The sequence below is a fragment of the Gorilla gorilla genome, chromosome 10, assembly GCF_029281585.2.
Source record: "Gorilla gorilla gorilla isolate KB3781 chromosome 10, NHGRI_mGorGor1-v2.1_pri, whole genome shotgun sequence".
Lineage (NCBI taxonomy): Eukaryota > Metazoa > Chordata > Mammalia > Primates > Hominidae > Gorilla > Gorilla gorilla.
In genome coordinates this window covers 23,721,774-23,746,196 of record NC_073234.2, presented here as the reverse complement: position 1 = coordinate 23,746,196, position 24,423 = coordinate 23,721,774, and the positions used below count along the sequence as shown (strand labels likewise).

At 40.6% G+C, this 24,423-nt stretch overlaps 1 protein-coding gene across 1 annotated transcript; it reads right to left on the bottom strand.

Moving 5' to 3' along the window:
* Nucleotides 1-376: 376 nt before the first annotated feature.
* Nucleotides 377-17,325, bottom strand: NECAP1 (NECAP endocytosis associated 1). The gene is made up of 8 exons (XM_004052643.5): nucleotides 15,402-17,325; nucleotides 7,825-7,925; nucleotides 7,563-7,667; nucleotides 6,009-6,090; nucleotides 5,074-5,182; nucleotides 4,803-4,986; nucleotides 2,444-2,546; nucleotides 377-2,105 (listed from the first exon to the last, which is right to left on the bottom strand). The coding sequence occupies exons 1-8, from the start codon at nucleotides 15,494-15,496 to the stop codon at nucleotides 2,057-2,059; spliced, it is 828 nt and encodes a 275-aa protein (XP_004052691.1). The 5' UTR covers nucleotides 15,497-17,325; the 3' UTR covers nucleotides 377-2,056.
* Between the last annotated feature and the right edge of the window lie 7,098 nt (nucleotides 17,326-24,423).

Below are 24,423 nucleotides of genomic sequence, written 5' to 3'. Positions count from 1 at the left end.
ACAATCACTGAACAAGAACTCCCAAGATCTTTTCTGGTTTCCAAAGTCTGTGGTTCTGACCTTAGTTATTCTCTTATACTGATCCCTTTCATTTCTGCGATTACAGTTAAGGTATAAGAGGTGGCCTAGATCATGAAGATAATTTGAAGCAAATTAAATTAACTGTACCAGAAAATAAATAATGAATATTCACTGATTACACAGAGTGCTCTGTCATTTTAGAACCATGAACACAGAGGTCTAGTCTCAACTTCTTAAAAGCCTTATTTCTTAATAAAGAGTGATATAAATATCCTTTGTTACCTACTAGTCCACTTATATTTGGTCAATTAAATTTAAAAGGTAATCAAATAAGCAAATTAAAAGATAAAAGAGACACTTTTTTCATATTTTTAATTACCATTATTGCACCAATACAGCATACGCTTTATATACATATATCTTAAACATTTTCCATTTTTCAGGAATTCAAATACATAATATATTATCATCTCGAGAATACAAAGAACACAACATGGAGGAAGATTGAGAAAATAGGTTCCCAGTATTTAGTCACTAGTGATTCCACAGACTTTCCTTTTAGTGTTTTCTATTGGAATTTTAATATGTCCTGCTATGGCTCTGCAAGAATAGAGCTGCCTGGAAAAGGAGGCAATGAAAAGAAAATGGACCCAAAGTCAGAAAAAGTGAAGAAGAGAATCCAGGAAAGTAATATATTTTGAAACTAAACATAAGGACTCCCTTCGGCCAGAGTGTACATACCCAACAGGTGCAAAAAGGAAGCAATGATATCTTCCCATTTCATCCTCAAAATTGCTCGTTTAGAAACAAAATAGAAAGTACCCATTCACCTAAGAAGCAGAACTTTTTTCACAGCATTGTAAAAGGAATGGCAGGGCAGAGGGAAAGGAAAGTAGTGGGAGAACAACTTGCTTTTAAGATACCCTGGGTGACAGGTATCAAAGCCTTGGGCAAAACCTGTCACAGTAAAGCTGTGACTCTCCAACTTCCTTCACAAATGACAATATACATAACAGCAGCTTTCTATTAAAGAACTACATGAACTGAAAAGAAATGTTTACGGAAAGGGGCCAGATACCCAGGCAGCAAGGCAATGAGGATACTAAACAAGAGTTAAGTGCTTTCAACCTCTCTGCTCTACAGATCAGGTTAAAAACTCTAAACCCTTCAACTTTAGGTCAAAGAACAGGGCAAATACAAATTAATGCCATGCTTCAAATGCAGCAACCAGATGGAGCTGCAAGAAATTAAACACTCCTATAGACTATCACTTGGAAAGCACAGCCTCTTGAACCTCCTTCATTACAGAGACACCCACTGATCAAAGATGTTACACAATTCAAACTCAACAAACAGAAAAGAGTAGTGGAGGTGCCACCAACACAACCCTCTTATCATAGAAAGAGACATGTAAACACACAAGAGGGTGATGGAGCTGCACCCAGCACTGGATGTTCACTGAGTACAATAAGCCTGAAGGAGACTACACAGCAGAGACCCAGGAAATAGGTCTTTCTCCATATCTACCCCTATCAAAATTCTGAATTTGTAAACACTGAGGTCAGCCTGTCCATTTTTAGTCCTGGGTTAGTGGAGAAGGAAGTGGCAAGGTTTTTGACTCCCCTGAAATTGCTAAATAGGGCTTCACAAAGAGGCACACAAGGGTCATGAGATGATTTTGAAATAAGTTAAAGAATTTAAAAGATGAGACAAATTTTACAGATGTTAGAGGTCATTCCCCCTCAAACAGATGCTGGCCTTTTAAGCCCTGCATAGTCAGCCAAAACTATGATAAGATCCACTAGTCCCCTACCTTGGTACTAAGCAGGAGATAACAGATACTTTCTTGGCTGTACAAGTAACAACACAGGGGAGTGACATAAACCAGCTTGAATGTGATGGAGAAGCTATGAAAAAGATTGTCCAGTCATTCTGGTTCTGGGGAGGAAATGGGTTCCTAACTTCCCTCACAGATTGGTGCCCTCAAGGTCATTTTTATTCCTCAAGTCTGTCCTTAATGTCCTGCCAATGCCATTCAGAACTGGACCCAGTTGGATGGCTGTGGTGCCTGGTTTGGAACAGAGCTGCAAGACAGGAGAACAGAGAAAGCCAGAGACATAATATTAGGATAACAACTCCATTCTTTACTTAATAGTTTCTAAGAAATCACTGCCTAGAATTTCCAAAACCACACTTCATGGCAATTCTACTTACAAAGACCTGAAATATCCCACTCAGACCTCATCCTACAGCTTTTTTGTCCCCCCGTTCCCAGCACTACTATATTTCCTTCACTAGAACTCCTCCAAAAGACTCTATGTGACCTGCATATCCATTGCTTCTCCAGATCAAAGATTTCAATTGACTGTACATATCTCCTACACCCTGATTGAGAGTATGCTAGTTTCACTATGCCCATTACCTGGATGCAGTGCTGAAGTCTCCCCACAAGTCATTGCTTGCAGAAACTGGAGTTGGTGCTGGTGTCGTGACAGGAGCAGGAGAATCCAAATCTAAAAGGATATCTAAACACAAGGTAAGAAAAGAAAAAAGAAAAACATAATCAAAATCTTGGAGATGAGAATTTATGTTTGCACAAAAAATCTGTATACAAATGCCACGGCAGCTTTATTCATAATGGTCAAAAACTGTAAACAACCTAGATGTCATTCCATGGGCAATAGTTACACACACTGGTATATCCATACCATGGAATACTATTCAGCAATAAAAAGAAACAGACTATTGATATACACAACTTGAATGAATCTCAAGGGAATTATGCTGAGTGGGAAAAGCCTGTCCCAAAGGTTACACGCTGTATGATTCCTTTCATAGAACATTCCTGAAGTGACAAAATTATAAAGATGGAGAACAGACTGGTGATTGCCAAGCGTTAGGAATGGGGGAAGAAAGGATGAGAGGGAGATGGGTGTGGTTGTGTAAGGTTGACACATGGGATCTTTGTAGTGATTAAACTGTTCTATAACCTGAAATGATGGTGGATCCATGAACCTACACATGACAAAACTGCAAAGAACTGGCCAGATGCAGTGGCTCACACCTGTAATCCCAGCATTTTAGGGGGCCAAGGCAGGAGGATCACTGAAGTCCAGAAGTTCAAGGCCAGCCTGGGCAACGTAGTGAGACTCTGTTGCTACAAAAATTAAAAAATTAGCTTGGTGTGGCAGTGTGCACCTGTAGTCCCAGATGTTTGGGAGGCTGACGCAGAAGGATCTCTTGAGCCCAGGAGTTTGAGGCTGCAGTGAGCTATGACTGCACCACTGTACTCTAGCCTGGGCAACAGTGTGAGACCCTATCTCAAAAAATAACAAAAAATCCTGCATAGAACTAAATATACAGATCCACACAAATATACACAGATGAGAACATGTAAAATGGTGTAAGCTGAGTAAGATGAGAAAGTGGTATCAACATCAATTTTTCATTTGTGATACTTGACAATAGTTCCACAAAATATTACCAATTGAGGGAAACTGGGAAAAGGGTAAATAGGATCTCTTCATATTATTTCTTACAACTGCATGTTAATCTATGATTATTCTCAAAATAATAATTTAATTTAAAAAAAATCTTAGATACTATCCCCAGTGGCTTCTGGCAACACTTACCAAAAGAAGCAGGCTATAATATTTTCACCTCAAAAATTCCAGAAAGAGAAAGCTTACCCTTACTAATCAATTCAACAAATTATCTGCACTGTCCAATACATTAAGTTAAAATTCTCAGATTCTAAGATACAGTTCTCTAATCTCAGAAAAATTCTTTTCTCAGTTCCAATGCTCTCATTTTTCAAATGAGAAGATATAACCATATTTATTCTTTCTCCCACCAAACAGAAAGAAAGAATGAAAGTGTATGGACAAACCTAGATATCTTCTTTTCTCCCAATTGCTCTTGTGAAGAAATGGGAAGGTTTAAGAAATAACATTTACTAAATGGCTACTATGTTCCAAGTGCTATGCTAGGTGCTGTCAATCATTTAACCCTCATGACCCTGGGATGGTAATTATTTTATTTTATCTATTTATTTATTTATTTATTTATTTATTTATTTATTTATTTATTTATTTTTGTTTCTTTGTTTTTTTATGAGACAAGGTCTCACTCTGTCACCCACGCTGGAGTACAGTGGCACAATCATGGTTCACTGCAGCCTCCCAGACTCAAGCCATCCTCCCACCTCAGCCTCACAAATAGCTGGGTCTACAGGCGTGCACCACCACGTCCAACTAATGTTTGTATTTTTTTTGTAGAGATGGGATTTCATCATGTTGCCCAGGCTGGTCTCAAACTCCTAAGCTTAAGCAATCCACCCACCTCAGCCTCCCAAAGTGCTGGGATTACAGGCGTAAGCCAAGGTCCCCGCTGGGGTGGTTTTACATCTCCAGTTTGTAGATAAGGAAATTGAAACTCAAAAAACTTAAGTAATGTTTACCAAGCACATTCAAATATAAAGTAGCAGAGCCATGACCAAAATCTTGGTCCATCTGACTCAAAAGCTTATAAGCATCTAACCAAAAAAAAAATGAAGGAAATTGTCATTTTAATAAGCAAATATTTTCTGCCAAAGAACCTATGAGATACTATGACTCTTAGTTCACTAGAAAAGCTTTGATTCCTTGCTAGAAATTGCCAGAATCACCTTGTCAGTACCGTGAGCTATTTCATAGCAAAAACATTAACTCTCCTTGACAAACAGGTGTTGCTTAATTAAAACATAAGATTGGATTTCTCAAAATTAGAAGTACTAGATTTACCTGCATCACTGCCTCCATGGTTAGATTTCGGAATGGGTGGTGGGGTGACATGATTGCTGATGGCAACTGAGGAGGATGGTGGGGGAATAGTGACTTTGCCTCCTGGCGGGGGTGGGAGTAAGCTCAGACCCCCACCCCTTGCAGTCCTGGGCTTAGAAGCACCTCCTTTCTTGTTTGTAATGTTCTACAAAAGAAAAAAAAAAGAGCAAGAGAAAGATGTCATAGGCTTATGGAAGCACAGGAAAACAAAATTTTTAAAAACCATACTCACCCCGATACTCAGCTTGATGGTTTGTCCTTCCTTGAAGCCCAGATCCAACTTAGGACGAGCATCCATTTCTTGAGATTCCTTGGAAATCTCAGATTCCTGCTTTACCCACCTTTGGGAACACAGCAAGTTATCTTAGTTTGAGATTTCCTGAAAGCAGAGTCTGACATACAAATTTGGGTGTATTTACTTTTATGAAATGAGATTCCAGAAAACACAGTAAGAGATAAAAAAGAGTGAGAAACAGAAGGGAAAAAAAGCCAAGAAAGAAAACAACTGGGGTTCAATTCCACTGGGGACTCTCTGAGAAATCTCACGGAATACGTATTAGAATTGCCCCTTCCAGAAGGATGGTATTTAGCCACCAATTCCCATTCCCCACAGTTGAGGGCTGCTCCTGAGGGGGTGTTAGTTTCTTAGTCTTTCCAAGTTAAAGCTTGCTCTTAGCCTTCTATAACTTCAGAGAGTCCTAAGGCAGAAAAGGAGAGATATGCTTGCTCTTGAGGTAGGAAGCTGACAGTGTGCACAGTGCTGTCAACCACAGCTGCACCAAAATCAAGTGGGCTAAAGAAATGTTGCAAAAGTCACAAAACATGTCAGCTACATAAGGTAACAAGAGTGGCACACGACTCCCCACATAAAGCCCTGCTGTTACCATAGGCCTCCCTCTACCACCTAAAAGACGGGGCAAATTCGACAGAGCATCATTTCAAACTACTGCACAAGAGATCTAAAACATATTGCAGGCTATAAGGAAAGGAAACAGAATAGATACAAAGATGACCTAAGGAAACAAAAGTGAATGGGGAGATTTATATTCACAATGAAATAGTTTAAGAAATAAAGAAACCAGGAGGAAAAGAGATACTGCCCATTCATGTGAGAAGCAGCATTCCTATAAGCATTCAGCCTCGTAACTAAGGACAAGCTTCACTCACTTGAAGTGATCCTGCAAGGAGACATTAAAGTCGAAGGCATCTCCCCGATCTGTGAAGCCAATGCCAATGAAAGCACTGCGCCCTGTGGAAAACGTAGGAAGACTCGACTAGGAAGTATCCTCTATGGCAGGAGCCCCCAACCCCCGGCACCAGTCTGTGGCCTGTTAGAAACCAGGTCATGCAGCAGCAGGTGAGTTGCACACGAGAGAGCAAAGCTTCATTGTATTTACAGCCGCTCCCCGTCACTTGCATGACCACCTGAGCTCCGCCTCCTGTCAGATCAGTGGCAGCATTAGATTCTCAGAGGGGTGTGAACCCTACTGTGAACTGCACATGTGAGGGATCTAGGTTATGAGCTCCCTATGAGAATCTGATGCCTGATGATCTGTCACTGTCTCCCATCACCCCTGTCTAGCTGCAGGAAAACAAGCCCAAGGCTCCCATTGATTCTACATTACAGTGAGTTGTATAATTATTTCCTTATACATTACAATGTAATAATAATAGAAATAAAGTGTACAATAAATGTGATGGACTTGAATCATCCTGAAACCATCCCCTAAGGCCAGTCTGTGGAAAATTGTCTTCCACAAAACGCGTCCCTGGTGCCAAAAAGGTTGAGGACTGCTGCTCTATGGCAAATTTTGCCCAATGAAAATATAACAGTCACCCTAACTAGACAAAGTCTGAATGTGAAATATCTTCTCATAGACCAAGAGTCGATAAACTACATAGAGCCCATAGGCTTTATCCTGCCATAGCCTGGTTTTGTAGAAAAAGTTTCATGGAACATAGTGGTATCAATGTGTTTACATATTTTCTACAGTGATTTCACACTACAACAGCAAAACTGAGTAGTTGCAACAGAGGCCACCTGACCTGCAAAACCTAAAATATTTATTATTTGTCTGTTTGACAACCTCTGTTATAGACCATGGAGAAAAGAGGAAGAATAACTGCCCCACACATAAGATGATTCAAGATAGTCCCACCAAAAACTACCACAAACAATAAACGGGCAAAAAGTGTTCATTCTTTTTTTTTTTTTTTTGAGATGGAGTTTCGCTCTTGTTGCCCAGGCTGGAGTGCAATGGCATGATCTCGGCAACCTCCACTTCCCCAATTCAAGCGATTCTCCTGTCTCAGCCACCCGAGTAGCTGGGATTACAGGCACCTGCCACCACGCCTGGCTAATTTTTGTATTTTCAGTAGCGACGGGATTTCATCATATTGGTCAGGCTGGCCTCGAACTCCTGATCTCAGGTGATCCACCCACCTCGGCCTCCTAAAGTGCAAAATGTGTTGATTCATTTGTTAGATATGTGTTTTTCATTTATTTAAGTCTACATATGAATTACCACATCTTGAACTCGTGCTTATCTATTACAAATAACATGTTAATACTTTTCCTTCAGCAACTATAGCAACTTTAGAGAAAGGGAAGAAAAAATGAAGTAAACCAAAGAAAGATAAATGCAATCGGAAACACTTTTCGTGGCTGTGCATTCACCTGTTTTCCTAACTTCGTTCCACTCAAAATCCCAGTTCTCTTACCAGTACCATCCTGGATCCGGATTACAAAGTAGCGGCTAGAATCTGTGACTGTCTCCACAGCAATACCAGGATATTGTTCTACTGGTGCCTGAGCAAAGAGCTCCCCTGACAGATAAGAGAAAGACTTTTTTGAGTAAAGCAAGCCAAAATCCAGAACTCCAATTAACAAGTAGTATTTCCATTCCAGTCCCCAAATTGAAGGTACTTATAAAAGCACACCAAATTATATTCGTAATGTTAGAGGGTCACCTGCAAAGATTACCTGAAACTTTATCCTCGAGTTTGATATAGGCAGTCTTCCCTCTTGAAGTGATTCGGAGGCGACCAGTCCAATCAGGCTGGTCTAATTTCCAGTCAGAGGCCCTAGGACAGGAAAAGAGGAAGCCTCAGGCACATGTCCTTAATTTACTAACGCCTACCCACAATCTTTGACTGTATTTCTATTTCCCTATCCTGGATTGCCTATTCTTTCTACCTATTAATCAACAAGAATAATTCATGATCTATTTAGATGCCTCATGTTACATATAGTCCAAAGCAAGTAAAAGACAATGCTACTACTTGAGGACTTTGGAGTCCAATAAGCATCATTAAAAAGATGGAAAAGCACGAATAAAAGCAATAAAAAATAAAATTCTGGCCGAGCATGGTGGCTCAAGCCTGTAATCCCAGCACTTTGGGAGGCCAAGGTGGGTGGATCACTTGAGGTCAGGAGTTTGAGACCAGTCTGGCCAACACGGTGAAAGCCCGTCTTCTAAAAATACAAAAATTAGCTGGTTATGGTGGCGTGCTCCTGAAATCCCTTGGGAGGCTGAGGCAGAATCAACTGAACCTGGGAGGTGGAGGCTGCAGTGAGCCGAGACTGCGCCACCGCTCTCCAGCCTGGGCGACAGAACGAGACTTGGTCTCAAATAAAGAAATAAATAAAATTTCTCATAACGATGCTATTTTCAAACTATAGATGGTATACTAGATAACCATGCTTTACTAATCAGATAACAACAAAGTCTACTACATTAAATATCCTAGGTAATGGGAGCCCTCCCAAATCAGTAAATATACTATCTTTCACTGAATTCAATCAATATTTATACAGTACTTATTAGGACAGATGCATCACTGTTCTAGATGCTTAGGATACAACAGCAACCAAAACAAAGATTCCAACCCTCATGAGGCGTACATCCTAACAGAAGATAGAAAATAAAAAAGAAACATAATAAACAGCATAATTAGTATCTTAGAAAGTGGTGAGTTCTAAGGTAAAAAGAAAATGTAGAGGCAAATTAGGAAGATTGAGAAGACAGTGGGAGAATGAACAAGTTGCAGCATTCAAGAGGGTGGTTGGGGTAGGTCTCATTAAGGTGAAATGTGAGCTAAAATGTGAAGCAAGAGAGTTATCCATACAGATGCCTGGGGGAAAAGCATTCTAGGCATAAGGAACAGCTAGCCCAAAGGTGCTACGGTCGGGGCATGCCTGGCATGTTTGAGAGACAACAAGGAAGCACTGTGGTTAGAACAGAGGAAGAGACAAGGTGGGAGAGGTAACAGACAGCCAGATCACGCAGGGCCTTGTGGGTCATAGTAACAACTTCAGCTTTCACTCTGAATGAAAAAAGAGCTATTACAAATTTTAAGCAGAGGTGTGACATGATCTCCCTTATATTCTAAAAAGATTACTACATCTGCTGTCTGGAGAGAAGCTGTAGGGATAAGAGGACTGAAGCAGGGGGATTAGCTAAGAGGCTACTGCAGTAATCTAGAAAAGTCACAATGGTAGCAGAAGTGGCTAGATTCTGGATATATTCAGGGTAAAAGTAGCAGGATTTTCTAATGGATTAGATATGGGATAGAAGAGAAGGATATATTTAGGGTAAAAGCAGCAGGATTTTCTAATGGATTAGATATGGGATAGAAGCCAAGGACAACTCCAAGGTGTTTAGCCTGAGCAAAGGAGTTGCCAATTACTGAGATGAGAAGGAACACGTCTAGGAAGAAGGATCAGGGATTCAGTTTTAAATATGCTGAGTTTGAGATGTCTAGTAGATTTTCAAGAGATGTAGAGTAGGCAGTAAAATATATGAGACGAGTTCAAGAAAGACATCTGGGCTGGAGATACAAACGGCCATGAAAACATCAGAAATTTATAAAACGTGTTATAATCAACTTGAACAACAACTAAGATTATTTATGATGAATTTTACAAAACATTGTATTTGTGATTTGTTTTGCCAGGAGTATGGAAAAGAGATTAGCAAAGTAAAAGTTATTAATAATTCATCTTCTAAGAAACCAAAGACTAATACTTAAAGACTAGAAAAGCAACCATAAGGTATATTTGAACAAGAATGAGTTTAACAAGATGAGAGGTAAAAAGCTGAAAGGAGGAAAATGAAAGTGAAAATTAGCACAGGTTTTGAACAGGATCTGTAAAATAAATCCTTCCCATTCTCTTCCCTCTTGATTCCCTGCCCTCAAAGACCCTCAAGTACCTAAATCTGATCCAGATTAGAGAGCTCTAAAGTTCCTCATCTATTATATTAATGAGTTATTACTTATTATAATCATGCCACCAAGAGCTCATGTAAATGGGCTATTCAAAATATTAGGAACAGCCAGGCACCGTGGCTCACGCCTATAACCAGCACTTTGGGAGGCCGAGGCAGGAGGACTGCTTGAGCCCAAGGATTTGAGGTTGCAGTGAGCTATGATCGCCCCACTGCACTCCAGCCTGAGCAACAGGGTGAGACCCTGTCTCTAAAAAAAAAAAAAAAAAAAATTAGGAACAAGTCTATTAAATGTGTTTTTCTTGGACGAGTTCCTTATTTCTCTTGTGTATCTAGTGTCCGATATTTAACAAATTCTGTAAGTAAATGGATATTCATGGCAGCAGATTCCCTCAGCCTTGAGCCTTAGTTCCTTTCCTACTCCAAGACCTAATCTAAAGAACTCTTGATTTTGCTTGTCCTCTGACAATACTTTTAACTTACCTCACAAATTTTCATTTACCTTAGTAATAAAACTTTATATATATATATAAATAAAAAACCACTATGATGATTCACAGTAAGATTCCAAATGTACATTTTATTATGTCCTTATAGTAGATATGTGAAATAGGCATGAAAAGCCTGTCATACCTCTCTTTCTCTCTAAATGATGGAAAGGGTAACACAGTAAGTAATAATGCCTAACTTCAAAGTCCATTATTCTTTCATTACACTGAAACGCATTATAGAGGTTAATATTGATTTAGCTAAGGGAAGAGGGTAGTGAAGAATATTTTTTTAAAAAAAATAGTTTTATAGGTTGGAAAACTGTTTTCTAACCACTTATTTATTTGTGTGTGTGTGTGTGTGTGTGTGTGTGTAATAGAGTCTCACTCTTCCACCCAGGCTGGAGTGCAATGGCGCGATCTTGGCTAACTGCAACCTCGGGTTCAAGCAATTCTCTTGCCTCAGCCTCCTGAGTAGCTGAGATTACAGGCACAGGCCACCATGCCCAGCTAATTTCTTTTGTATTTTTAGTAAAGACGGGGTTCCACCAAGTTGGCCAGGCTGGTCTCAAACTCCTGACTTCAGGAAATCCGCCCGCCTTGGCCTCCCCAAGTGCTGGGATTACAGGAGTGAGCCACCGCACCCAGATTGTTTTCTAAGCATTTGTAAGTTTCCTTTTTGTTTGTTTTGAGACGGAGTCCTGCTCTGTCACCTAGGCTGGAGAGCAGTGGCATGATCTCAGCTCATTGCAGCCTCCGCCTCCCGGGTTCAAACAATTCTACTGCCTCAGCCTCCCAGGTAGCTGGGACTACAGGTGTGCGCCACCACGGCTGGCTAAGTTTTTTGTATTTTTGTAGAGACGGGGTTTCACCATGTTGGCCAGGCTGGTCTGGAACTCCTGACCTTAAGTGATCCGTGCGCCTCGGCCTCCCAAAGTCCTGGGATTACAGACATGAGCCACCGCACTCAGCCTGATAAGTTTCTTGTCAACCCAAATTTTCCTTCCCATAGTCTAGAAGTCTGGTCAGTGAAAGTCTGGGAACGAACAGCTTACACTAGGTGAATTAAAATCAATTATTCTCTTTAATCTTATCAGTCATTCAAAGGAAAAATTCCTCCTGCTTTCTAAAAAGCCCAGTTTGTCCTTTAATGTCAGCCTAGAGAATAAATCCTGCTTATAATATAAAGTGGGTTCTGGTAAATAAGAAAGATTATGCAAACAAAAAGAAAACCATCATTTATCAAGCATTTATTATGTGCCAGGCATTATGCCCATTCTTGTGAAAATTAAGTGAAAGGGCCAGGTGCAGTGGCTCATGCCTGTAATCCCAGCACTTTGGGAGGTTGAGGTGGGTGGATTGCCTGAGGCCAGGAGTTCAAGACCAGACTGGCCAACATGGTGAAACCCCATCTCTACTAAAAATACAAAAAATTAGCCAAGCATGGCAGCGCACATCCGTAATCTCAACTACTCAGGAGGCTGAGGCACAAGAATCACTTGAATCTGGGAGGCAGAGATTGCAGTGAGCCATGATCACACCATCGCACTCCAGCCTGGGTGACAGAGCGAGACTCTGTCTCAACCAAAAAAAAAAAAAAAACAAGAAGATTAAGTGAGAGGATCCTACAAGGTAAGTATAGTTATAGTCATTTTTACAAATGAAGAAACTAACATTCAAAAGTGGTGATTTGCCAAAGGTAACCCAGCAAATAAATATTGTTATTCAAACTTAATTCCGCTCTCTTCATGTACTGTACTAAAAAAGTGATTGATGATAAGGTGCCTCTTGGAGGATAAAAAATGCCAGTAGACATGGAAAACACAGAAGGATAACAGGAAAAAGAGGAAAATTAAGAAACTGCTTTAATGGCTCAGTGCAGTTAACTGATGTAAGTATAAAGGTTGTGGAAAACTAGGAAGTGAAGATAGAGAAGATGGGTGAGAGGGGAGGTGTTTTAAAAAGCTTGAAGTAGGCCGGGCACGGTGGCTCACGCCTGTAATCCCAGCACTTTGGGAGGCCAAGGCAGGCGGATCACGAGGTCAAGAGTTTGAGACCAGCCTGGCCAACACAGTGAAACCCCATCTCTACTAAATATACAAAAATTAGCCGGGCATAGTGGCACGTGCCTGTAGTCCCAGCTACTTGGGAGGCTGAGGCAGGAAAATCACTTGAACCAGGGAGGCGGAGGTTGTGGCGAGCTGAGATTGCGCCAGTGCACTCCAGCCTGGTCAACAGAGCCAGACTCCATCTCAAAAAAAAAAAAACTTCAAGAAAAAGAATATAATCCCACTTCAATATGTATCATATCCTTTAGGAGTCTTAACTCCTAAAGTTGGAAGTAATGAGCTATTTGACCTTATTTAACAGTTCAATCAATGCCACTTTATGTGATTAGGTTTCTCTGTGTAATCTACTGATTTCTTCTTTCAGTCAACATTTACAGGGTGCCCAAAGTGTACCAGATACTGTGCTAGACCCTGGGAATATAAAGTTAAAAAGATCTCAAGTTGTTCAAGTCTAGCCTGGAGAAAAAAGGAGACTAAACAATCCATTGTAATCCATTACAATACAAAATGAAGAGCCCTGGAATAGAGGTAAGAATAAAGTGCTATGCAGGAACAGAAAACCAAACACCACATGTTCTCACTCACAAGTGGGAGTTGAACAGTGAGAACGCATGGACACAGGGAGGGGAACAACAGACACTGGGGCCTCTCGGGGGAGGGGCGAGGATGACAGGTTGATAGGTGCAGCAAACCACCATGGCACATGCATACCTATGTAACAAACCTGCACATTCTGCACATGTATCCCAGAACTTAAAGTAAAAAAGAAAAAGAAAAAGGTGCTATGGAAGCACACAGGGTGCGTATCTAAACCAGAATGGAAGGGTCACACAGGGCCTCCCAAAGAAGGTGATGTTTAAGTGACTCATATAGTACCTGTAACTACCATCTAAAAGCATGTTGATTTCTACTTAGGGTCAGTTTGGGGTCCAACTAAAAGCTTATTAAAAACAGAACTGCTACCTCTTTGCCAAAGGTGCAACCCACAGGGCCCAGCGCACAGGTCAGCAAGCATAAAAATATTGATTCATGATGAATAAAACTCCAGTAAGGGGCAAAATAACAGACATAAGGAGAGGGTAACTTTTCAGCCAAGGTAATGATAAATGCCAGGAGGAAAAATCACAATGATGATGTGGGTCAGAGAGAAGAATAAGAACAGTATCTTGGCCAGGTGCAGTGGCCCACACCTGTAATTTCAACATTTTGGGAGGCTGTGGCAGGAGAATCACTTGAGGCCAGGAGTTCGAGACCAGCCTGGGAAATATATCAAGATCCTGTCTACACAAAAAAATTTAAAAATTAGCCAGGCATGGTGAGGCAATGCCTGTAGCCCTAGCAACTTGGGAGGCTGAGGTAGGAGGATCCCTTGTGCCCAGGAGTACACAGCTGCCGTGAGCTGTGATTGCACCACTGCACTCCAGCCTGGATGATAGAATGAGACCCTGCCTCTCTAACAAAAAAAAAAAAAAAAAAAAAAGACGGCTGGGCGTGGTGTCACGCCTGTAATCCCAGTACTATGGGAGGCCAAGGTGGGCAGATCACAAGGTCAGGAGTTCAAGACCAGCCTGGCCAACTTCGTGAAACCCCATCTCTACTCAAAATACAAAAATTAGCCAGGTGTGGTGGTGCATGCCTGTAATCCCAACTATTCAGGAAGTTGAAGCAGGAGAATCGCTTGAACCCAGGAGGCGGAGGTTGCAGTGAGCTGAGATTGAGCCATTGCGCTCCAGCCTGGGCAACAAAGTGAGACTACATCTCAAAAAAAAAAAAAAAAAAAAAAAAAAGAACAAACAGTATTTGTAACTGCTTTATTGCATTTCCTACATTCTTTCACATCCATTATATGATTTAATTTTACTCTCCCAAAAACCCTTGTTAAGCACATTATAAGAGCGCAGGTATCATCACTAACAGGTTTTTTTTTCTATTTTACAGATGAGAAAACTGAGGCTTGGAAAGGGCTCACACTCATATTGTTTGACATGAAGCCCAGTGAACTGTCTTTCAACTACATAATGTCCTATAGCATCCTCAGAACCTCACAGTCATTGGATTACAAGGTAGGTAGTTAGGCCCAACAAAGAAAAATGCTGCCTCAACTTTGGAGGGAAAAGGTGTAGGAGAGGTTAAGAAGGGAGGTAGGGAAGGAAGGCAGAAAATACTATATAATCATCAAGAAAATACAATGAGAAGAAACAGAATGAACAACCGTTGTAAAGCTTATGATCATAACCTTTGCTCACTGGTAAAACTGCTGAAGGAAAAACCGAATGGTGGATGATGACAGTTGGTGACGAAATTGACAACAGTACAAAAAATAAATCAGATAATCCAGAGTGGCAAGCAACACGATTACCCATAAATGTGCATGGGGAACTGGAAAGGTGTGTGTGTGTGTGAGAGAGAGAAAGGATGAGGATGATAAGCTGAAGGACGCAGGGAAGAGCGAATGAGAGGAGACTGGCGATGGAGCAAGCACGACTGAAAGTGGATGATGGGGAGCAGATGGGTGTCCCAGGGGATTACGGGGGAGGCAGAATGGAATAACGCAGAGTGGTAATTAAAAAAAAAACAAAAAACGGCAGAAATATGGTGATGACAGTCCAGAGTGGAGATGGAGCAGGAGGTCAGGGAGATGACAACCCAGGTAGGGAGGCTAGCAAGGTGACAATACAGAGGTAGTAGTGGCAGGGACGGACAGCGTGCTAGCTGAGAAGGAAGCTGTCATCTGCGACAGAGTACGCGTGTGCGGCAGCGCCTCGGGGTTAGTACCTGTAACCGCGGTTGGAGGCCCGGGGCGGAATCCGGTAGACGCTGACGTCTGGCTTCACACACAGCACAGACTCGTACTCCAACTCGGTCGCCATCTTGGGTCCGCTGTCCGCGCTGCCGGGGGCGAAACGTAAGACCGGAGGCGGAGCACGGGAGGCGGAGATGCAAAGCGCGACAACTTCTGTTGCGTCACTTCCGCGCGAGTTCAAGTTAGTTTCTGAGATTAACCTTTTCGGTGACACGGAGAGCCATATTGAAACCTGGAAACGATGGGGCTGCGCGGCTCACCATCTTGGATAATGGCAAAGATGGCCTCCAAGTGCGTGACTCTCGTTATTGAAATCTCTCTCCTGGAGAGGTGCTTACGAAAAGCGCCATCTTACTCTAGGCAGGTGCCTGGAGTGTCCTACGAGGACGAGGACCATATTGAATCCTGACGGATTTTCTTACAGGAGTCACTTCCTAACTGTAGTCTCCTGGCAGAAAAGAGGCAACCTCCAGCCGGTAATCCCAGACGAGGTAGCTGCAGAGAATGATGTATGATCTGGTCATAGACACCGTGGATTTCAACTCTCCAGAGTCTAAACGCTGAAAACACCGAACTTGATTTAGTGCTTTACACTCTTTATCTCCGATTTTTCAGGACGACACCTGTTAAAATGTTTTGCCACACTTTCGGCGTGTATTCCGATTATCTTTTTGGAAAATTTGATCCTGTTAAATAGACTATACGTGGGATCAACCCAATTCCTGATAAAATCGGAAGCATAATGAACTATCTAATGGCCTATATTAGCTCCCAGTTCTATTATAATGATAAATGCTACCGAACTCTCACCATAAATATGCTTTTTCTGCGCCCCAAAGGTAAACTTAACCACAACACCGTGACAGTACAGATAGCAAGTGGCAAAACTGAGATAGAAACTCAAGCCTGCCTCATTACAACAGCAGCAGTCTTCACCGCTGCTGGAGCTGGCAAGGTCACCAAGTCTGCCCAGAAAGCTCAGAAGGCTAAATGAATATCATCCCTAATACCTGCCACCCCACTCTTAATCAGTGGTGGAAGAACGGTCTCAGAACTGTTTGTTTCAATTGGCCATTTAAGTTCAGTAGTAAAAGACTGGTTAATGAAAACAATGCATCGTAAAACCTTCAGAAGGAAAGGAGAATGTTTTGTGGACCACTGGTTTTCTTTTTTGAGTGTGGCAGTTTTAAGTTATTAGTTTTTTAAATCAGTACTTTTTAATGGAAACAACTTGACCAAAAATTTGTCACAGAATTTTGAGACCCATTAAAAAAGTTTAATGAGAAAAAAAAAAAAAGCAAACCTGCTTCTAATTTGTCTGCTCCACCTTGGAAAGTGATATCTTAAATTTCAAAAAGAATTACAATATTTATCCCTGGCGAGGACGTGAGGAATAGTCTAATCTCATACACTGTTGGCAGGAATGTAAATTGGCACGGCATTTTTAAAAGGGAAATTAACAGAATTTATCAAAATATTAATTGGATGTAATCTTCAATTTAGCAGTTTCACTAATAAGTATTGTAGAGAAATCCTTATATGCACAAAAAAGTATGTACAATAATACTACAGCATTGTTTGTAGTAGTGAAAAAAATGGAAACAAAATGACCATCTATCAATGGGAAATGGTTAATGGTATATCTATTACTATGAGATGTTTTGAACTAAAGGGTTAGCCATTGAAAGAGATCCAAGATTTTTTAAAGCCAACTGCAAAAAACATACAGCATTATCAACTTTTGTCGAAACACCCCAAAATTATATATGCATGCATGTAAATGCATTGAGAAGGCTTTCAAAGGATATAAGGCTAAGTGGGGGAAAGAAACTTATTTTCTCCTCCATATATTTCTCTGTTGTTTAAGATTTATATAGCTATTATTGTCACTGAATACATGTTAAAAGAAAAATAAAGACAGAAAAGTGGTTTATTACTTGTTGTTCCTTATTTCTGACCCTATGATCTCATCTGAAGCCTAGGTCATATGACTACACCACATTGTACCTCTTTTTTTTTCTCTGTTCTGTGTTATCACTGGCAATCATTTTTGGAGGATTCTGGCTTCTGGTTCACCTTCTTACTAGTTTATACTCTTCCTCTTCTCCCAAATCTTTTAGAGATTTCAAAGCCCATATGGTTAACTCTCCCTAGCCATACAATCTCTCGACATAAATTCTAACCATCTTTACCTCTCTTTTCTACCTCACCTGTTTTTCTTCATGTTCTGCACGTTGTTAGCCTTCTCTTTATTCCTCCCCTCTCCTTGTTTCAACAGTTCTCTTGCCAGCATCCTTAAGTTTCCTTTCCTCTTTGTCTTTCCATCACAGCCAACCCAAAAGACTCCAGTCGTGTATATTCCAACCATCTCCCTCCATCATTCTCCAAAAGCAAATCACACAAGTATAAAGATTGGTGTCCCTAAAAGTTTATGGGTTTGAGTCTCAGCTTTGCCCTTAACACCCAGATTTGCCATTGCTAGTTTTTATTTTCATTCCCTTTAATGGTTGTTCCAAATTTTGCTGCCCTTTCAGGCCTTCAACTCTAAGTCTTCTCCTTTTCTTTCTTGACAGATAAAACATCTTACTACTTCCCTAAGAAAATAAAGTTTGTGCGAACTCTCTCAACTTAATGACACCCTATTCATACTCCTATCTGCATCTTCATCTATTCTTTCTCCTATCCACTTGTGTGTGCCCTGGATTCTCCTCAGGGACCAATCTCCTCAGGGACCTGGTTAATCAGTTATCTCCTTTCTTTCCTGTATCTTAAAACTCATTTTCCATTCACCCCTTTGCCTCACCATGTAAGTATATTCAAGTCCTTTCACCTAAAAAAAAAAAAAAAAAAACCCTTACTTAACCATGTTTTTTCTTTATATAAATTTAAATTTCCCTTCTCTTGCTTCATCTCAACAGAACAGAAAAAAATACAGTCTTCCTCACTCTCACCCACGATGTCCTCTGTAGCTTAACTGATCACATTGCCATAATTTTCCATACATGCCATTTTTATTCATGCTGAACATATTCGTCCAGACTGAAATGCACTTCCCGCTCATTCCTTGGTAAGATGCCTTTAGATCTAATCTAAATATCAATTTATCTCAGAAGTTTTCCTCAACTTCTCTAAATAGAACTGGTAACTGCCTCCTCTATGCTCCTACAACATTTGTACACCTGTTTTAGTTCTTACCACATTGCATTCAACTGCTTGTTGGCATCTCTGTTTTCCAAGGGAAAGAAACAGGTTTGTGTTTTCCCAGTATCTAGCACAGTTTTCAGACTATAGTAAGAACTCTGTATGTTTATTTGCTAAATGAATGATCATTTCAGCCTGCCTTAACAGGGATGATTTGTTCTTTCCCAATCAAAATAATTAAAAATATCTTGGGCCGGCACAGTGGCTCATGCCTGTAACCTCAGCACCTTGGGAGGCTGAGGCAGGCAGATCACTTGAGGTCAGGAGTTCAAGACCAGCCTGGCTAACATGTTGAAACCCTGTCTCTACTAAAAATCCAAAAACTAGCTGGGCATAGTGGTGCATGCCTGTAATGCCAGCTACTTGGGAGGCTAAAGCAGGAGAATTGCTTGAACCCAGGAGACGGAGGTTGCAGTGAGTCAAGATCATGCCACTGCACTCCAGCCTGGGCTACTGAATGAGACTCCGTATCAAAATAAAATAAAATAAAATAAAATAATTAAAAATGTCTTGTCTTGAACTTATCTTTGCCCACCACCGGAGGGTAGTAGCTACACAGCTCACAGGTTCTGGGCTGAGTAGACTGTGCTAAAAGTCAAGCTAGTGTTCTTGTATGTGGCTTTGTAAGTATATGATTTAACCAAGTTTAACAAAAGCTTGTTTTTTTAAATGCATTGTTGAAATTCATGGAGGCCTTACCCATCTCAAATCTTGGTCACTTTTAGATGTAATTTAAACATGAAAATAACTTATGGTTTTCTTAACTTAGCCCTACCAGTAACATATTTCCCAGCTCTTCTTTACGCACACACAAAAAGGTATTTATCACAGATTAAATTCTGACTTGCCATTGCTCAGGGTGCTGCTATCAATGGTATTTGTTAAAGTATAATTTTCCTAAATCCTGAAGTTGCTACACATGCAGTGGTAATAAAAATTGTAATGAGATTCGAATCATAGTTTACAGGATTTTTTTTAGCTAGAGTGGACCTTAGTAACCTTTTAGTTCAGATCTCATCCAAAGACATAGTTGGTGATGCAGTCAGGATCAGAACTTCATATCTCATGATTTACAAACTAACACTCTTTCCACTGTGAGATGGGTAAGGCCTCCATCAATTTCAACAATTCAAAAAACGAACATTTTTTAAAGTTGAAAACGCTGTGTTGGTCTTACCATGATCTCATATTTTAATCAAATAGCAGTTAAAGTCAGCCATTGACCTAAATCTAGCCATACCCACTCCTTGCTCTGCAGTGTTGTGCTGTAGCTGCTGTGTCAGGTTAAACTGGCTTTGCTTGTAAATTTGACAATCTTCAAATCTCAGGGGTAATGAATTCTAACTTTGATTTATTTACTGCAGTATCCCCAACACCTAGAACAGTGCCTGGCACATGGTAGGTGTTCAATCAATATTTGTAGTTTAAATGACAATAATCTAGAAACCTAGAGAGAGAAAAAAATAAAAAAGATTGAGAGTCCTATAACTACAGAACTTAGGATCAAAGCTACTTTAGTATTAATACTATTCATGAAGAAAACACATCAGGTTCTACAGCCTGAAACGCAAAGGATACATCTCACTTGGGACACTTTAAGTTAGAATTCTGTTTCCTGATGATTTAAGGGAAATATCCTTTCCTCCTACATGTCCAAGCTATATAATAGCTTCAGAACATGAATAAAACTTGGCCCCAGGGAGATTTACAGCAATGACTCACCCTTTGTGAATCTCCGCTGCTTAATGAGGATGTGAGGCATCTGGCAGGTGCTGGGTGTAATTAGGAGAAGGACCAGGCCCGAAAACTAAAGATATCTGCTTTTCTCCCCAACTCCATCATCCCCCTACTACACCATCAAATGAAAACCCAGCAGAAAGAATTTCTACTACCTGCTATGGTTACTAGAGTGCAGATGACTTACTAAGGAAATAGCTGATTTCCAGAGTGATGAGCTTATTCATTGAAGAGTCTTAGAGGACATTTCTTACACCCCAGATTGTCAAAAATTTAAATATCTGTCAATACCCCGTGCCGGTAAGGATGTGGGGCAATGCGAACTTTGGCAGTATCTGGTAAAATGGAATATGCTCATACCTCATTACCCCTGAATTCCCTACTTAGGTAGAGCAACTCCTGCAAATATACAGTAGGAAAAATGCGCAAGAATTTCACTGCAGTGCTGTTTACTATTTATAATAGCAAGACATTGGAAATAAATGTCCATCATTAGAACAAACAATGGGATAGTATAAATAGTGAACACAAATGAACTACTTGCTGTGTGCATCAACATGGATAGATGACAAAAATAAAATATTAAGCGGGGAAAATAAATTTAAAAATAAAACTGTCCCATTTATACAATCTTCAAAAAAAGGCAAATCTAAGATGGTGTAAACATTTTATGAAATTTAAGGAAATGATAAATACAGGCTGGGCGTGGTGGCAAGCACCTGTAATCCCAGCTACTCCAGAGGCTGAGGCAGGAGAATCACTTGAACTCAGGAGGCAGTGGTTGCCGTAAGCCAAGATCATGCCATTGCACAAATACCATTAACAAATATTGCACAAATACCATTAACAAATATCGTGCCATTGCACAAATACCATTAACAAATATCATTGCACTCCAGCCTGCACACAAGAGCGAAACTCTGTCTCAAAAAAACAGAAAATGATAAATACAAAATTTCCAGTTGTGATTACTTGGTAAGGAGGTGCAGGAGGTAGATCAGGGTAGTTTGCAGAGGGTGCTTGAGAGAAAATGGTAGCATTCTATTTCTGATGCTGAATGGTAAGCTCATGGATGGTAATTTTATTATTCAGAATGTATCTATTAATTATATGCATTCTTCCAAATATATGATATAACACACAATAAATTATGGTGAGCAACTAAGTTCTGAGATACCGATTTTAACAATAAACATTCTGTATAATAATAATGACGATCATATTACCTAATATTGATATCAGATCTTTAAGATTACAAAATGCCTTCACGCATACTATCTCATTTATTTCTCACAACAATCTCATAGAGTAGGTAATGTTATTCCCATTTTCATAAAAAGTATGCTGAGTTACAGAAAGGTCAGTGACTTGCTCATCTAATATTTAAGTGTCAGGAGCAGAACCCGAAATTCCTGGTACCAAAGCAACAGCTGACTATAACTTATAGTTAAATGTTTGTATGTATTACTAGCATTGCCATGCCTATGGTTAAATGATAGTAATAACTAACATTTATCAAGTACTGAGTACTGTTCTACATGCTTATATGCATTATATCACTAATCATATGACATAGGTACTATTATGATCATGCCCACTCTACAGATGAAGAAACTGATACATTGTGATTAAATAATTTGTCCACAGCCATAAGTGGTAGACATATATCTAATTATCTCTAAACCCAGGTCGTTAACCAATATGCAATTCTCTGTCAATAATGTTTTCCTTCTGTCCTCAACCTCTTCATCTATAAAAGGGACAGAATATACAATAGTTACAGCGATTACAGTAGATACTTGTTATTTATGGATCACATATTTGCAAATCAGGTACTTACTAGAATTTATCCAGCTGTCAAACAAGGTGATACTGCCTTCTTGTTTTAGCTTTCATACTATAAACAAGTATCCTTTTCGCAGTCTATTTAGTGCCACATTTTTTGAATTTTTGGTTTTTTGTTGTTTTTAAATGATTTTATCATTTAAAATGGCCACCGAGCGTAGTGCTGAACTACTGTCTAGTATTCCTAAACATAAGAAGGCTTTGATATACCTTACAGAGGAAACATGCGTGTTAGCTACACTTCATTCAGGGATGAGTTATAGAGCTTTCGTTATAAAGGTCAATGCTGATAAATCAGCAAAGTATATGAAATAAGCCATTGGCCGAGCGTGGTGGCTCACGCCTGTAATCCCAGCACTTTGAGAGGCCGAGGCGGGTGGATCACCTGAGGTCAGGAGTTTGAGACCAGCCTGGCCAACAGAGTCTCTACAAAAAATACAAAAATTAGCTGGGTGTGCTGGCGGGCGCCTGTAATCCCAGCTATTTGGGAGGCTGAGGCAGGAGAATCGCTTGAACCCAGGAGGTGGAGTTTCCCGTAAGCCGAGATCGCGCCATTGCACTCCAGCCTGGGCGACAAGAGGAGGACTCCGTCTCAAAAATAATTAATAAATAAATAAGCCATCTTTAAACAGAAACACACATAAAACAAGATTATGTATTGATCGGTCGTACATGGTGGCAGACGCCTGTAATCTCAGCTACTCAGGAGGCTGAGGCAGGAAAATCGCTTGAACTCGGGAGGTGGAGATTGCAGTGAGCCGAGACTGCGCCACTGCACTCCAGCCTGAGAGGCAGAGCGAGACTCAGTCTCAAAAAGAAAAAAAGTATTGATCGTTTGATGTGTTCCCCATGACTTTATAAAATATGACTGCCTAAAATAATGAGAGTATTCACTTTTAGGGAAACATTCCAGCTAACAGCAGAAGCTCTGGAGGCCAGCTCTTTGGTTCTAGCTCTGTCATTTACATAGTGGTGTGAACTTAGGTAAATAGCTACTTTGCATGTCAGTGTCCTGTTTGACAATGAGTTACCTATCTCATCATTGGGTTGCTGCGTGAGTTAAACGGCATACAACCAATGAAGTGCTTAGCACAGAGCCTAGTTAATAAACCATCCTGTGTACGTTATTACTAATACTAACTAGCATTTGAAATAAGTATTATGTTTGTTTAGGGAAATATAAACAATGATACAATTGATATTTTGGCACTTCAGAAGATATACAACAGAACATAACAACTAAAATATAATTGCCACTTTGAAACCTTTTCTCGCTAGGCACAGTGGCTCACGCCTGTGATCCCAGCACTTTGGGAGGCCGAGGCAGGTGGATCACAGGGTCAGGAGATCGACGCCATCCTGGCCAACACGGTGAAACCCTGTCTCTACTAAAATACTAAAAATTAGCCAGGTGTGGTGGTGCATGCCTGTAGTCCCAGCTACTCGGGAGGCTGAGGCAGGGGAATCGCTTGAACCCGGGAGGCAGAGATTGCAGTGAGCCAAGATCATGCCACTGCACTCCAGCCTGGCGACAGAGCGAGACTCCATCTCAAAAAACAAAAAAACACCTTTTCTCCTAATGGCTAACAAATCTGCCCAATGTAGTATGATTTGAAGAGATTCAGAAGGAGCATTTTATCTGAAATGTTTATGTGTCTTCACCTTCTTTTGCCTGCATTTTAGAGGGAATGAAATAGAGAAGAAAGAGCAAAGGAGAAAAGAAATGGAGAACACATTTTCTTCTTTTTTTTTTTTTTTGAGACGGAGTCTCCTCTGTCATCCAGGCTGGAGTGCGGTGGCGCGATCTCAGCTCAGTGCAACCTCTGCCTCCCAAGTTCAAACAATCCTCCTGCCTCAGCCTCCCTAGTAGCTGGAACTACAGGCTTGCACCACCATGCCCGGCTAATTTTTGTATCAAAAATATATCTTGACCTACATTGACGAGAGCCATCTACCCCTCAGTAGTCCTCTATTCTGTCTCCCCTCCAAAAAAAAAGCTTCTATGACTTCTCATTAGATCAGTTGGACATACACAGAAGACTTGTCTCTGTAGCAGGACAAGCCGCAGACAAAACCCCTCAGACGCCGAGTTAAAGAAGGGAAGGAAGGGCTTTATTCGGCTGGGAGCTTCGGCAAGACTCACGTCTCCAACAACCGAGCTCCCTGAGTGAGGAATTCCTGTCCTTTTTAAGGGCTCACAACTCTAAGGGG